This window comes from Lonchura striata, chromosome 12, assembly GCF_046129695.1.
Source record: "Lonchura striata isolate bLonStr1 chromosome 12, bLonStr1.mat, whole genome shotgun sequence".
Taxonomy (NCBI): domain Eukaryota; kingdom Metazoa; phylum Chordata; class Aves; order Passeriformes; family Estrildidae; genus Lonchura; species Lonchura striata.
The window spans coordinates 10,718,738-10,731,978 of record NC_134614.1 but is presented as its reverse complement, the minus strand read 5'-3'; the positions used below and the strand labels follow the sequence as shown (position 1 = coordinate 10,731,978).

At 37.4% G+C, this 13,241-nt stretch overlaps 1 protein-coding gene across 12 annotated transcripts in view; it reads right to left on the bottom strand.

Moving 5' to 3' along the window:
- The window catches only part of CACNA1D (calcium voltage-gated channel subunit alpha1 D), a 167,715-nt gene that overhangs the window by 76,272 nt on the left and 78,202 nt on the right, over positions 1–13,241 (bottom strand). For 7 of the 12 annotated variants that reach the window (XM_077786104.1, XM_021533019.3, XM_077786102.1 and 4 more), the window contains exons 8-9: positions 11,023–11,126; positions 1,133–1,302 (exon numbers count right to left, since the gene is read on the bottom strand). In XM_077786104.1, the coding sequence (XP_077642230.1) occupies positions 1,133–1,302; positions 11,023–11,126 (274 nt within the window). Of the gene's footprint in view, positions 1–1,132; positions 1,303–11,022; positions 11,127–11,605; positions 11,710–13,241 lie in introns of all 12 variants that reach the window. The other 5 variants (XM_021533037.3, XM_021533101.3, XM_031505912.2 and 2 more) reach the window with 1 other exon arrangement.

Here is a 13,241-nt window from a genome sequence, read left to right as displayed (position 1 = left end):
CCACAGCTGACAACCCAGTCATCCAACACTCTATGCAAACTCAGCATCACCTATAATTCTATACAGCAACCTTGTACAAAGTGTATTTACTCCACAAAATGTTCCATCTTTTACATCCCAGGCTTAGGATTGTATACTGGTACTCAAACCCACAGTTCATGCACTCCTTCCACACATTGGTAGCAATAACTAAGTATAGTGAGCTCTGGCTTTCTTGTTCTGTTCTAGATAAAAATTCTATTTGTGCAACACATTTTCCAATAGACATAAATTATTCCTTTCCAGTGGTGCTGGAATCAACACCAACCCACAGTTTCCCTTGCAGCCTCCCATAAAATCAATGTTCTTCTAGCCAGTAACACAATTCCATGTTCCCATTCTTTGCTTTTATTGTGAACTAGAGGACTAATAAAATTCTGAAACTCAAATATTTTGAAAAAATACTACTATGTCTGCAATTCAGAGATAAGTTTAAAAACAGCTACTTCAATATCAAACTACAGGATAAATTACCTGGTTTTAACAGCCTACTGTTAAATAAATACATCATAAATTATATTTCTTAGTGTCAAGTGAAAATCCTACAAGATTTCATTTATTGCACACCCATTTAAGACAAGTCATAAAATATGTTTTCTATTGTATTCTGAATATCAAAAAGAAAGACCCAGAATGTCGTTTTCCTACTTCAACAACAACAAAAAATCCTCAGTATTAGCATAAGGTTATTTCTTAACTGTAACTCCATTTTTAAGCTCTTTATATCATTATTGTTTCCCTTGCATGCACCCACAGGAAAACACATTCTAAGGATTTACAATGAGACTTAGTGGCACATGGCTTCTCTACACTAACTCTTTCCAGAACACAAATAAAGCAAAGCTTCTAAGTCTCAGCAGTGACTGACTGCAGACAGTGATTTATACATGGACACCCCCAGCAGAATTTTGTTGTAAGATTCCAAATTACCTCCCGTGACTCAGCATCTCCATATGAACAGACAATTGCTCTGCTAACCAACACTTCTGCAAACAGGGAAAGGGAAAGCCCTGGCCAGGCTGCCTTCCCTGCAGTGTAACACCCCCAGGAGGAGTCAAACTGCCCACAGAAGTAGAGAGGAAGGAATACGTACTGTTCCTCTTGCCTTCTTCATCAGCCTCTTCATCATTCTCGGGGTCAATGTCTTCTGCCTGGGTAATCCAGTCTAAATATCCCTTCAGGTCTTCTTCAAGCTGCTGTTTTTCACGTAGCTTCTGAAAGTCTCCTCGGGCCTTGGCTTTTTCCCTTTCTTTGGAGAATTCTCTATCAAACGCAGATAAAGCAGAAAAAAAACACTGATTGACAAACTCGCTGGCATTTGGATCAAAGTCTTGACACTGCAGATTAACAGAGTGACATAGAAAATACACCGAAGTTTGGAGTGCTGCTTTGAAAACAAGGTAGAGGTGCAAAGAAGTCATGGCAAATCCCTACCATGTTACATCTCAACTTTCAGAGCTTTTGTGATTTAATCAAGAATTAAGCAGTATTTTTGACACTTCCCATAAGGGAAGAGTCCATTCTCCCCATTTATTTACTGCTCTTCTATACAGATCTTAAAATTTCTTTTATCTGCAAATTGAAACTAACTTGTAATAATGAAGCAATTTCACATGTAAATATTAAGTTTCAGTGAAAAGAAAATTCTGGTAGCTCGTTCTTAAACCTTTCCTCTTGCAGCCACAGTTCATTGGCCACGTCCAAACATACAGAACTCCACTACTAGGCTCTCTCTTAACAATATCACACACAGACTCCTGTGCTGTTGGAAACTTGCTCCCTGCAACAGAACCTAGAATTTCTCACAGATCAGAAACAGAAACTTAATCCTCTATCTCATGGTCCCAATCTCAAGACAATGTATTGGACTGTTTTTCCAGTTTAGTTCATGACTAGGATCAATCAATCAATTATCATGGAATGATAATAATAATGAAATCATGCTCTTTGATGAGGAGATTGGATAAAATGGCCTCCTAGAGTCTTTTTTAACCTGAATTGCCCCATAAATCTGTTTCCCTGGATGACACACTCACTCAAGACAACTAACAAGTATATTCTTCCCCACAACATCTCACATGCCAACATTATTACAACTTTTGATGTGATCCACAGCTCCAAATGAGTAAACCTCTTTGCTACAAGGACCAACACATTCCAATTTATCTGAGTATCAACATTGATACTCAGAGTGTAGTAGTGTTAGGGGCAGGCAAGGATCTTTTGGACTGTATTCTAAATACATACAATTCCGTATTTAAAGTTAAGTTTGTTCTGACTAACAAGTTAATCACTGAAGGGTTTGGGTTGGGAGAGACCTCAAAGCTCATCCCATTTCATGCTCCTGCTGTGGGCAAGAACACCTTCCATTATCCCTGGATGCTCCAAGCCCTGTTCAACCTGGCCTTGGACACTTCCAGGGATGTGGCAGCCACAGCTTCCCTGGGCAATTTGTGCCAGGGCCTCACCACCCTCACAGGGAAGAATTTCTTCCTAATATTGATCTAAACTGCCTTCATTCAGCTTTAAGCAGTTTACCCATTGTCCTATTGCTACTCACATTAATCTTACAATAGAGCTTAAGTTAAACTTTAAAAAAAGGCTAGAGCAGTTCCATTTACTATGAATTCGTAACTCCTTTATTTATTGGAAAATTTCCCTTGAAGATATTCCCTAGTTAATACGCTCTTAAGGGGAAATTTATTGAACCACTCAATAATATCCTTTTTCAAGTGGAAAATATTATAAAATTACCATAAGACAAAAATATTTTAAGATTAAACAATTAGCAATAAAAATATTGCCCTAAGAAAGCATAACAGAATAACAGAAAGTCTCCATTTTTCAAAATCATATTACAGTTTGATGACATACAATATTTGTTCAGAATTGCAAAGACATAATCTCTCCAGGGGGCTTATTTATTTTTATTAGCTTTTTTTGTCTTTAAATATGCCAGAGGAAAAATTTAGTATTTAGAGGACATCAGTAAATTTAAGTGTTAAGCTGTTTACATACAATTATAGTGCTGCTGGAGTTTTTTTTTAATGTTACGTTGCAGAAGTTACACAGCTTTCTGCTGCAAATGCTAAGAGGCAGGCACATCTTTTACAGCTGAGGACTTAATTCAACAGCATTTCAGCTTGGCACATGGGGATCATCCTGTTCCATCTGATGGCATTGTAATGAAGCTGAAGAATGCCGGTGCTTGCTTTGCATTTGCTACCCTTCACCTCCCATCCAGGACAAGATCCTGCAAGGGGCCATCTCCTCACAAAAAAATGCCAGTGAAAGAGAGAGCTCTAAAGATCTCTCTGACAGATAATCACTCTGAAAAAAATGGCAGAGTAATTTCACAAGTCAATAAGAAACTGTTTGGGTTAAGGAATGCTGGATTGAAGGTGCTTTCAGAGAGGATTAGAGATTGTCCTTTACACCTGATTGAGGCAGATCTCTGAGCTAGCATGGCAGAGTAGGAAATGAGAAGTAACGAACCTTGCTGGCTTTTACTAAGTATTCATGTGGTTTTTATTTAAAGTCCTTCAGGTATTTCTCATTAATTCAAAGGAGATGTGATGCATGAGGGTGAAGTAAAACAAAAGGTGCTGTTACTATATAGAGTGAAGTGAATGAAATAAATATTTTATTAATCAGCTGGCAAGGCTGATACTTTGAACAGAACTTCACCCATGGCTGAGCCGCTCTCTGACTTCACATTAAAACAGCTGCATGCAGAGAATTAAACCTAGTTTTTATATACACAGCTGAGTCTGACCTTTCCCTCCAATACTGCACAGAAGTCAGATGCTGCCTTGCTACAGGCTGCTGCAATGCAAGGGTGCTTATTTCCATGATATTTAAAAATTTCCATTTTATTTTTAAAACTTGACTGTTTATAAGGAACTATAAAACATGAGAAGGCAATTTTCTTCAGGGGAGGGAAGAACCTGGCTCTATGCTATTTTTTTTCTATCATATCCACAATGAAGGGAGATCCCTCAGACACATATGTATGTAATTCTTTCACTTAAATGCCATTAATAAGAAAGGAGAATTTAATAGAACTGGAAAGCAATTAATTTCCTATAATGAACTGATGCAAAACAAAAGCATCTCTCTTTTTTTTTGGCCAAGAAATAAGTAATTTGAAAAACATGATGGGGGTGAGACGAGGGAGAGATGTTGGCTCTTTTAAGCTTCTGACAAAGACATCGGGACAAAAAGATACTTGAATATTTAGGTAAAAATATACAGACATTGGCTGATCTCCTGGGAGGACTAAAACAGCTGCTTGTGCAGCATTTCATGGCTGTGGAGTGGGAAGGGTGGGCTCAGGGCAGAAAAGAAAAGCTCTCAGCCTTGTAGGAAACATGGGGACTGACGTGGTCAGACTGGTGGCCTGAACTGGCCTTCCTGCCATCAGCCCAGCACTCAGGCCAGCAGCCTCTGGAGCTGACAGGTTCAAGAAACTGCACATTAATTGCAGTAAGTGGACTTAAGCTCCGTAAATATTTTGTTTCACAAATGCCTGTGCTAAGAGCTAACTTTGAAACACATATTTCTTTCCAGATTGATAAATAGACCTGGATCTGATATTTGAAAGTATTTTGGGCAGGGGGTGCTGCATCTGCAGCACAAAAGAGACATCACTTGCAAAATAAAACATTTTATGGATGCTAATTTACATAATCTCATTTACTTTTAGTGATAACTAACCTATTATATAAAATTCAGGGTTTATTTCAGTTGCCCAAAAATTCCTTGTCTCCTAGCAGAAAGATGATCTCATTTCTCTGTTCAGGCACAACACCATTATCATCAATGGTTGTTGAGGCAGAAGCATATAAAATGCAGGGCTTGAATTCATGCTTCAGTAGTCTGGGGTAATCATTCCAGATTTTTCTTTTTCCAGCAGAGTGAAATAACCCCTACTGGTATGCATCAGTCAGGAATGGCTTGATGCAACAAGGTGGAAGTGGCAGCAGGGAGTGCCTGCTGGGATGCAATTACATCTCCCTGGTTCTCACACCTTAAATTACAGGCAGGGAGTCATATTAACCAAAAATCCTGAGGCAACTTGTTGAAATGCTTTTGGTATACTGAACCTTCTGTCTGTGTACTCACAGATATAATAACTAGAGGCACCTATACCAGCCTCCCACCCTGAAAGCTTTCCCATGCTTAAAGGCCAGGGACATTTCATCAGAGAGCCTGCACAGCACCATGACTGTTGCTGAAACTCCTGGCATTGATGATGGGAAACAAATTCTTTTGATATCAGGGCATAAAGCAGGACAAAAATCCTTTGCTAGCAGTATTCCAGCCCTTTTGTGTCACCACAAATGCAGTGGGAGGGAGAGTGAATCTCCTGCAGTACAGAGCTCACTGCACACAGGGTCTGGTATGTGGAAAGTGTTAAGCTAATTCTATATGTAGAACTGCCACCCAGACATCCCAGACTCATTTATTCACAGAGAACAGTCACATAATAACAAAAATGTACTCACACGAGTACACTGTTGGCCACCAGACTTGCAGGAGAGGTTTCACACAGTGGTAACCATACCAACCAACAAATCAGCAGAATTAAGTCAGAGAACTAAAACTACTTCAAGTGTACAGCTAAGCAAGGACAGCAGCTCACAGCTGGGTATAAAGTGTAACAGATGTGGACAGATATAAAAAGGGTTAAGTAACATCTCATCTTTAATTACAGGAGTTTTGTATACATCATGGTCATCCCTTCTTTTAGGGGAAAAAAAAAATCACAGGCTGAACACTAGAAATATTACTGTAGGGCAAAACCAAAAAGTCCTAGCAGGAATTCTCCTTGAGCAAGGAGCATTGGGCTCTTGATGGGGAAATGCAAACTGGTATTACATGGCTATCTCTATGCAGTTTGTTAGCAATTACCAAAATGTGCATTCAATAGCTCCAGCAGCAGCTCTGTGGAGCAAGGGCCTGTCCAGCCTTACAGTGCCACAGTGCCCATGGAGGCTGTGGGATCACCAGCAGGAACAGACAGACAGTCTGATAGAGCACCAAAACTGAGATCTGCTGTTTCAGAGCACTGTTAATTAGATTTGCATATTGAGATGAGCCTCTCCTCTGCTGGGTGCAGCCCCATTTGGCTCAGGACACTCTGGACATCCCTTGCAGAGGAAGGGGCAGGACCCGGCGCTGCCATCACCTGCCATGGGCTCCTGCCCTCTCCAAGGTTTCTGAAACTGCCCTGGGCTGCTCCCTCCAGGGACTCCCCAGCAAGCACCCACAGGACTAATCCCTAAAAAATCCTGCTGTGGTGATTCAGAGAGGACTGAAATAAAATCAGTTCCCCAGCAAGCTCTTATTCAAGACTACAGATCTGTCCACACTGACTTTAGTGGTTTCTGTCTAAAGCTATTTTCTGCTGTATACAGCTGAAAGTATTTGTTGATTATTTATTGCTAGTATATTCAACTGACTGATCAAATACAAAGTTTTATTTCAAAAGGGAAGTTTTACTTTCACCAGGTCACAGAAATTCCATGAGCCTGCTTCAGCTTGTAACTTCTTGAGATCTACAGCTGAAGTCCCTCTCCTTGTTGACAATGTATATTCAGTTTATCTACGGGAAGGAGTTAAATTTTCAGCAATAATTTTTATTTTATATGTTTTCACTAGGCCTTCCTACTACTGTGAAAAGGAGCCCTGCCAAAACCAGTTCGTTTTCCTTTTGCTGAAAGGCTGTGGATGACAGTATACTGCCATTTTCTATTTGGTGCATCATTACTCAAATGTCTTTTTCTATGATTTTTTCTATATATACTGTAGACAACAATTCTTAGGTATATAAGCTTATCTGCACCAACATATTTTATATGACAGTAATTGGGTGCATGAGTACACACCTTACCTTTTAGAATTACTATGTACATACACTGCAAACATTACTGGGGAAAAGAAATTGAAAAAATTAACATTCATTTAGTAACCTGCAAGATCACACGTAGAAGGATGTAAGGACATGTCAAAACTTATGTTTTGGTGTCCTTTTGCAAGGCAATAAATTCAACTTACAGATTTATTAAAGCGCGTTTGAAAGGTTTTATTTGTTCCCATGGCTACCCAAAGAAATATTAATGCCTTGAGCAGAAAATGCCATCAGCAGAACCCATCTCCTAATGATAAGGACTATCTTCAGGAATAGATTATCATGCATCATTAAAAGCCATGCCTCTTAGTAAATAAGTTTTGAAGTTTTATAATTTATTTCCTCTGTTCTTAGCAAACCAGTTTAATACATCCTAAATTACTGATCTGCCTATTTTAACTTCTGGTTTTTGGGTTTTTTTTTTAACTTTTTACACTTTCAGGGTGGATGAGTATCTCCATCCTGAACTTTATTTGTTAACTTTCTAATAACCTTAACCTTATAATTTTTAACTTTTAATTTCAGCTCACTCTTTTGCACCAATAGCCAAGATGCTCTGGTCTTTTACAGTGGAATGTCTGGAGGAGGCCTGTCCTGAGCTCCCAGTTTCTGTGCCTAGTATTTCATGCCTTCAGAGAATTCACTTTCAGAGTAACGTGAATACTTCTAGAGTAAAAAGAATTTTTTAGAGGTTTTTTAGAGATTTTTGAAAGAGCTGAATTAACTCAAGCCTATGAATTCTCTCCATCCTTGTTATTCAAGGGAATTACTTAGAAAAAAAATCTCCACAGTCAGCTTCCATGCAGAAATTACAATATTTACAACATGCAGCTTCCATACACACATAGTTTCTATTAATTTACACTAGTGATATTAAAAATATGAACTGTATTTTTAAGAATGTCATCTTCTGCAGGCAAAACTGATATGGATCACCAGGAAATACTCACCTTCAGAAAGAGCTAGATGTAAAACAAAAGATCTGCCAAATCATCATTCTCATCCATTTTACGGTATCTGAATACATCAAACATGCAGTGCACAAGAGGCATTACAGAACTACAAAGGGGCAAATGGTCACAGAATAACAAAGGAGTGCAAAGAGAATAACTGAATATTTTAAAACCACAAACAGATCAAAAACAGCAAACAGATTAAAATGTACACGGCATAATCTAATATAAAGGAAGTAACACTTTCATACAGAAAAGGTATTAAGCATTCAGATTCCACTTTCAAAATCTGTATGCAAAGCCATGCTTTTCAAGTAAGTTGGCATAATTTTTGCATTCTTGATATTTGATTGGTTTAGTAAAATTTAACTTTATCTGTGGATTTATCATAAACCAAGCTTTTATATTTTGGTTTGCAGAGTTTAAAACATAAAAGCTAATAACTTTTAAATAAAACCAAAAAAATTTATGCATTACATATTCAATGCTTGGCTCAGAATGAAAAACATCTTTCTACTAAGAAACACAAAAACATCCATTGGATTTTACTAGCACATCAAATTTATCCATAAAATTTAGACTAGACTCGTAGCTCTAAACAAAGTATGGGGAAAATGATTTATATACAATTGTCATATACCACTTTAAAAAATCAGAGTAACAGTATTCCACATTGGCCCTTGTTTGTCAAACAAGTATGCCAGGACATTCTCTTCACTTCTGTACCAAACATCAGTTTGTTATGATTGGTATCTTTTAGGAGTATCTCCTTTGACTTTCTCCTTGCACTTTCAATGTCAGTCCTTGGTGATATTTATACATCACATGTCTCAGCTCTCCAGTGTCATTGTCTTCAGAAAGAAAACAAAAAATGGGAGTTTTAGGGAGGCTCTTTCATGTATTTAGAGCAAACATGGATTCAGACAATTCATCAAGCACCCTGAGCACTCAATTGACCCTGGCTGACACTATGGCAGAAAAATAAATTTAGCAATTAATGGCTTGATGAATATAAAGAGATTTCACATCCTACTTTTCACTGCCATTTCTGTGCACTGAAAATCCAAGGGAAGCCAGCAAGGGTTGTGAAGTGCATTAGAACTCTATGGATCACACAAAACCTAGAAACCAGTAGTGATTTCTTGTCTGCAGAAAGGAACCCAAGGGCAGGAGGACGCTTCTTCCCTGTACTGGAATGGCAGCTAAACAACTACTCCATATTCCAAAAAATATATGTATCATAATGTTGAAAACTTCACACAGTATTTTAAGCTTATTAATCAAATGTTAAGCTGATTCATGAGAGTATCTCTAAATTTTCATGACTTCAGGAAAAGAAATTAATATGTGCCACAAAACAGCAAATTTGTGCCACTTTCCCTGTATTTTTTTTTTTTTTTTTTAACAGAGAAATCTGAAACCAATAACAATTCAAGTCATGGAAGATAAAACAGGAATATTCATTATCTGTTGCCAGCCATCTTCACAGGACAGGAAGAAAATTAATTGGTGTCTGTGATGTTCTTAAGGGCCAGAGAAGGAACTGTGAGAGCCTAATCCTGTAATGACTTCAGTGGAAGGACCAGTCACACAGCAACGTTAGGTAACAGCATCAAAAGAAGAAATAAATTACACAGTAACTACCATCATTTATCTGTCCTTCTGGTTCTCATTTCATTTTCCAGTGTGCTGAAAGCTGGGCACTTAGTTTTGCCAACAATTTATACATTTGTCCTTGGAAGGACGAGATTAAATCTAAAAATCAGCAGTGTTGTTTCAGCACTACCATTTTCCTTTTAAATGTCTGCTTTATAAAGCAAGTCTGACAGTAGGTAAAACTATGCTTTCCCTGGTTTCCTGTGTGCAACAGTAATTACCACAGATATATGACTAAATATTTTAAAAGCACATTGTAAAACCACTCAACAAATAAAAGTGCTCTTGAAATGAAATTACATCAACACCTGGAAATCTTGTATGCTTATCTGATTTCCAGGAATATAATAATGCCTTATCATTTCTTTCAGATACAATGTGGCAAAACCATGACTAGGACTGCAGACCCTATCAGCATCCTGATGACACCATCACCTGCACTGTCAGGCTGCTTTCCACGCAAGGGAAATTTTTCTGTTGGCTGACAAAGATGGCCCAACTTGCCAGAACAATATTATTTATAATATTGAATATAACAATATTATAACTAAATATAATCTAACTAAAACCTAATCCATACAACCATAATAATTTTATTTTCAGCATTTGAATGACAGCTGAATCTTTTGTATATTTATCAAAAAATATCTTTACCATAGACTGAAGTTTCCCAAGCTTAAGTGTGTTAGAAATCAGGAAATGGCAAAGGAAATAGGGTTGTAACTTCATGTAAGGGGACTTTGTAAAAAGAAAATCTGGCAAAATCTTGCCATAAACTACAAGGTTTTAAAGCACATTATACAGCTAGAACTGACTTGGCTTTAGAACTTGGCTGGAGCCTGGAGTGCACAAACCAACAAAAAGCTGTGACAACCTCCCACTGACAGCTATATTAAATTGATACATTATTATTGATGAATTTACCAGCTCCTGGTGCAGGTTGTCACAGCAGTTCACAGCTCTAAAACCCAGGAACCACTGAACACTGTTGGGGTAGTGCAACCACACTCTGCAAGACATGTCTTGAAGCACTTATTTAAAATATTTTGCCATATTTTGAGCAAAATATGCAACTGGTAAACATAAATAACACTCCGATTGCACCATGACTATTTGAGGAAAAGCAAAAGTTGGTCTTTCAGAAAAAGACACTTGTAGGGGAGGATATTTGTATGGGTGCACCACCCACCTCTGTGCACAAAATCTTTCTCTCTGCAGGAATATTATAGAATAAGGAGATTAGTGCCTCATTGAATGAATAGTTTTGGCAAGCATGGTGAACGTGATGTCAAGACAGATACAGGCACTCGAATCACACAGTTCAGTCCAAAGAGCAAACACTGGTAGGATGACATAAGAATCTCAAGTGCATGCAAAAAAGCCATTGCTGAGAAGCCAGAGTCAATGCAGAGGCATCTTACAAGTAGCAGTAGCATACACAATGTTAACTCAGCTGCTTACCCACTAAGTACACCAAGAACCAGGTTAAGTACGAAAAATGAGCCAAGGATGATAAGACTAACAAAATAGATCCATGGCCACTCACATCCTATTGCATCATTTACCTGTAAAACGCAAGGAAATAAGTTATGATTCAGTTATTCATTAAACAGCAGAGTCCTTTTTGCAGCTGCCAGATCACGTAGGTTCAACACAAAATTTATGCCCTATCTAGATCTTTAAAAAGTGAATGAACAATTGTTTAAATTTACTTACCCAGATTTTGTTGTAGATGTGAGGCTTTGGAGGATTCATTGAAATAACATCCAAATGAGGGCATGGGAATTTTTAGTCTTTTTCATAACTTTGTCAAAAGGACATGAACAACACGTACTGGTACATCTAAACTCCAATTTTGGTGTTTGTATGTTATTTATAGGAGAGCTACAAGAAATCTTCCTTGTTTGTAATTAAAGGAGGAAGCAATAGAGGCTCATTAACAGAAGTCATCCCAACTGAAGTCTCACCTGTATGAGATAACCTGTGTGTTCATGGCAACTGAATTCAGGACTCTGCCTTCATGATGAAAAAGGTGTATGCTTACCCGCTCAATACACCAAGAACAAGATTTAGTACGAAAAATGACCCAAAGATGACGAGACTGACAAAATACACCCATGGCAATTCAAATCCCATTGCATCATTCATCTGCAAGAAATAAGATGATCTTATAGAGTAGATCACTATATTAACAGCAATGAAGAGTCAGAGAAAGAATTTGATCATTCAGATTAAATAACATGCTATGCATTCCTTCAGAAATCAAAGAAGAACAATGAGAGCAAGAAGGCACTGGCCACATTCACTTTGCATTTCCAACACAAATCCTAAAACAAAATGCTGAGTGAACCTAGCATTTGGATCAGAAATATTACAAATATAAATGGAGCATTGCAACCATTCTAATATTTTCTCTGCAGGAATATTATAGAATAAGCAGTATTAATAACAGGAATGATTATTTAATGCTGAGAACATGAACTAAACTTCAGATATCCAATTAAGATTATGACCACAAAGTATATTGAAATATTAGGATTTTAGTTCATATATATCCTACCTATATGAATGATTATTTGAGAAAATAAAAGCAATGTGTATCTCAACTGTACAAGCAGTGTTACTTAATTCTGTTAACCCAGAATTCCCACAGTTTTTCCTGAAATAAAGCAGTCAAATGCAGTCAGACATTTTAAATCTATTCAAAAATAAATGAATGAGAATTAATCTGTGTAAAAAGCATGAACACAATTTTAGGAAAATGAAAATTTGAAAACAAATTTTAGAAACACAATGGAAAGGAAACATGAAAACATTCCAGGAAAACTTTTGGCCAAGGTTGAATGAAATTTTAAAAGGTTGTTAAGGATTTTTTTTTTAAGTGAGGTTGAAGTCACTGAACTTCCAGTACACTCCTTATAGACTCACACAAGGTTTTCTAGAAAGATTTCTTCCACTTGCTATTCTTAGCCAGCTCATCATACCTATCAAAGGATGGATTTGTGAAACATACCCATAGAGACCTAAAAAGGCTTATTCAGAAAAACAGATCTTTAAAACAGGGAAATTTGGTTTTGTGTGTAGGATTCAGGTGCAAAAAGACATTTTGATAAGTCACAAAAATAATTTGGACGTGAAGCTTCTTGGAAATAGCTCTTCTTGAAGAGGAATTATTCTGGCTTTTGCATTGGATGCTTCTTAAGATGTTTTCTAGCCATGAAAAATCAGCAGATAATAACATTATATATAGCACTGCAGAACAATTTAATTGTAAATCCGTTTTCTCTTCTGTGAATACCATTGTGTTTGTTGCATCTGAAATTTGTGATTAGGCTTTGAGCTCTATTGACAGTCAAGTTTGATGCCTCTCCTTAACATCTCTGTTGGAATAAACCTACTAAGCATGGGAACAAACACTTTCCAAAATTACTTCTTTTATTTTTTGCCCTGTCTTTTAATTAAACATCATAATCTCAGTTTCTGCAAGGGGGCCTATAGATGGTTAGGCAGAAGCTTTAAATCTTTGCAGGTTAAGGCCCAAAGGCACTTCTCTTCCACGGTGATCTGTGATAGCACCAGTTTATACTTACTAAAGCAAACAAACCCCTAAGCAACCAAACAAGATGAGTTTACACAGCTCCTTCATGCACCTTTTCGAAGAGTCTATGCATCATCTTTTA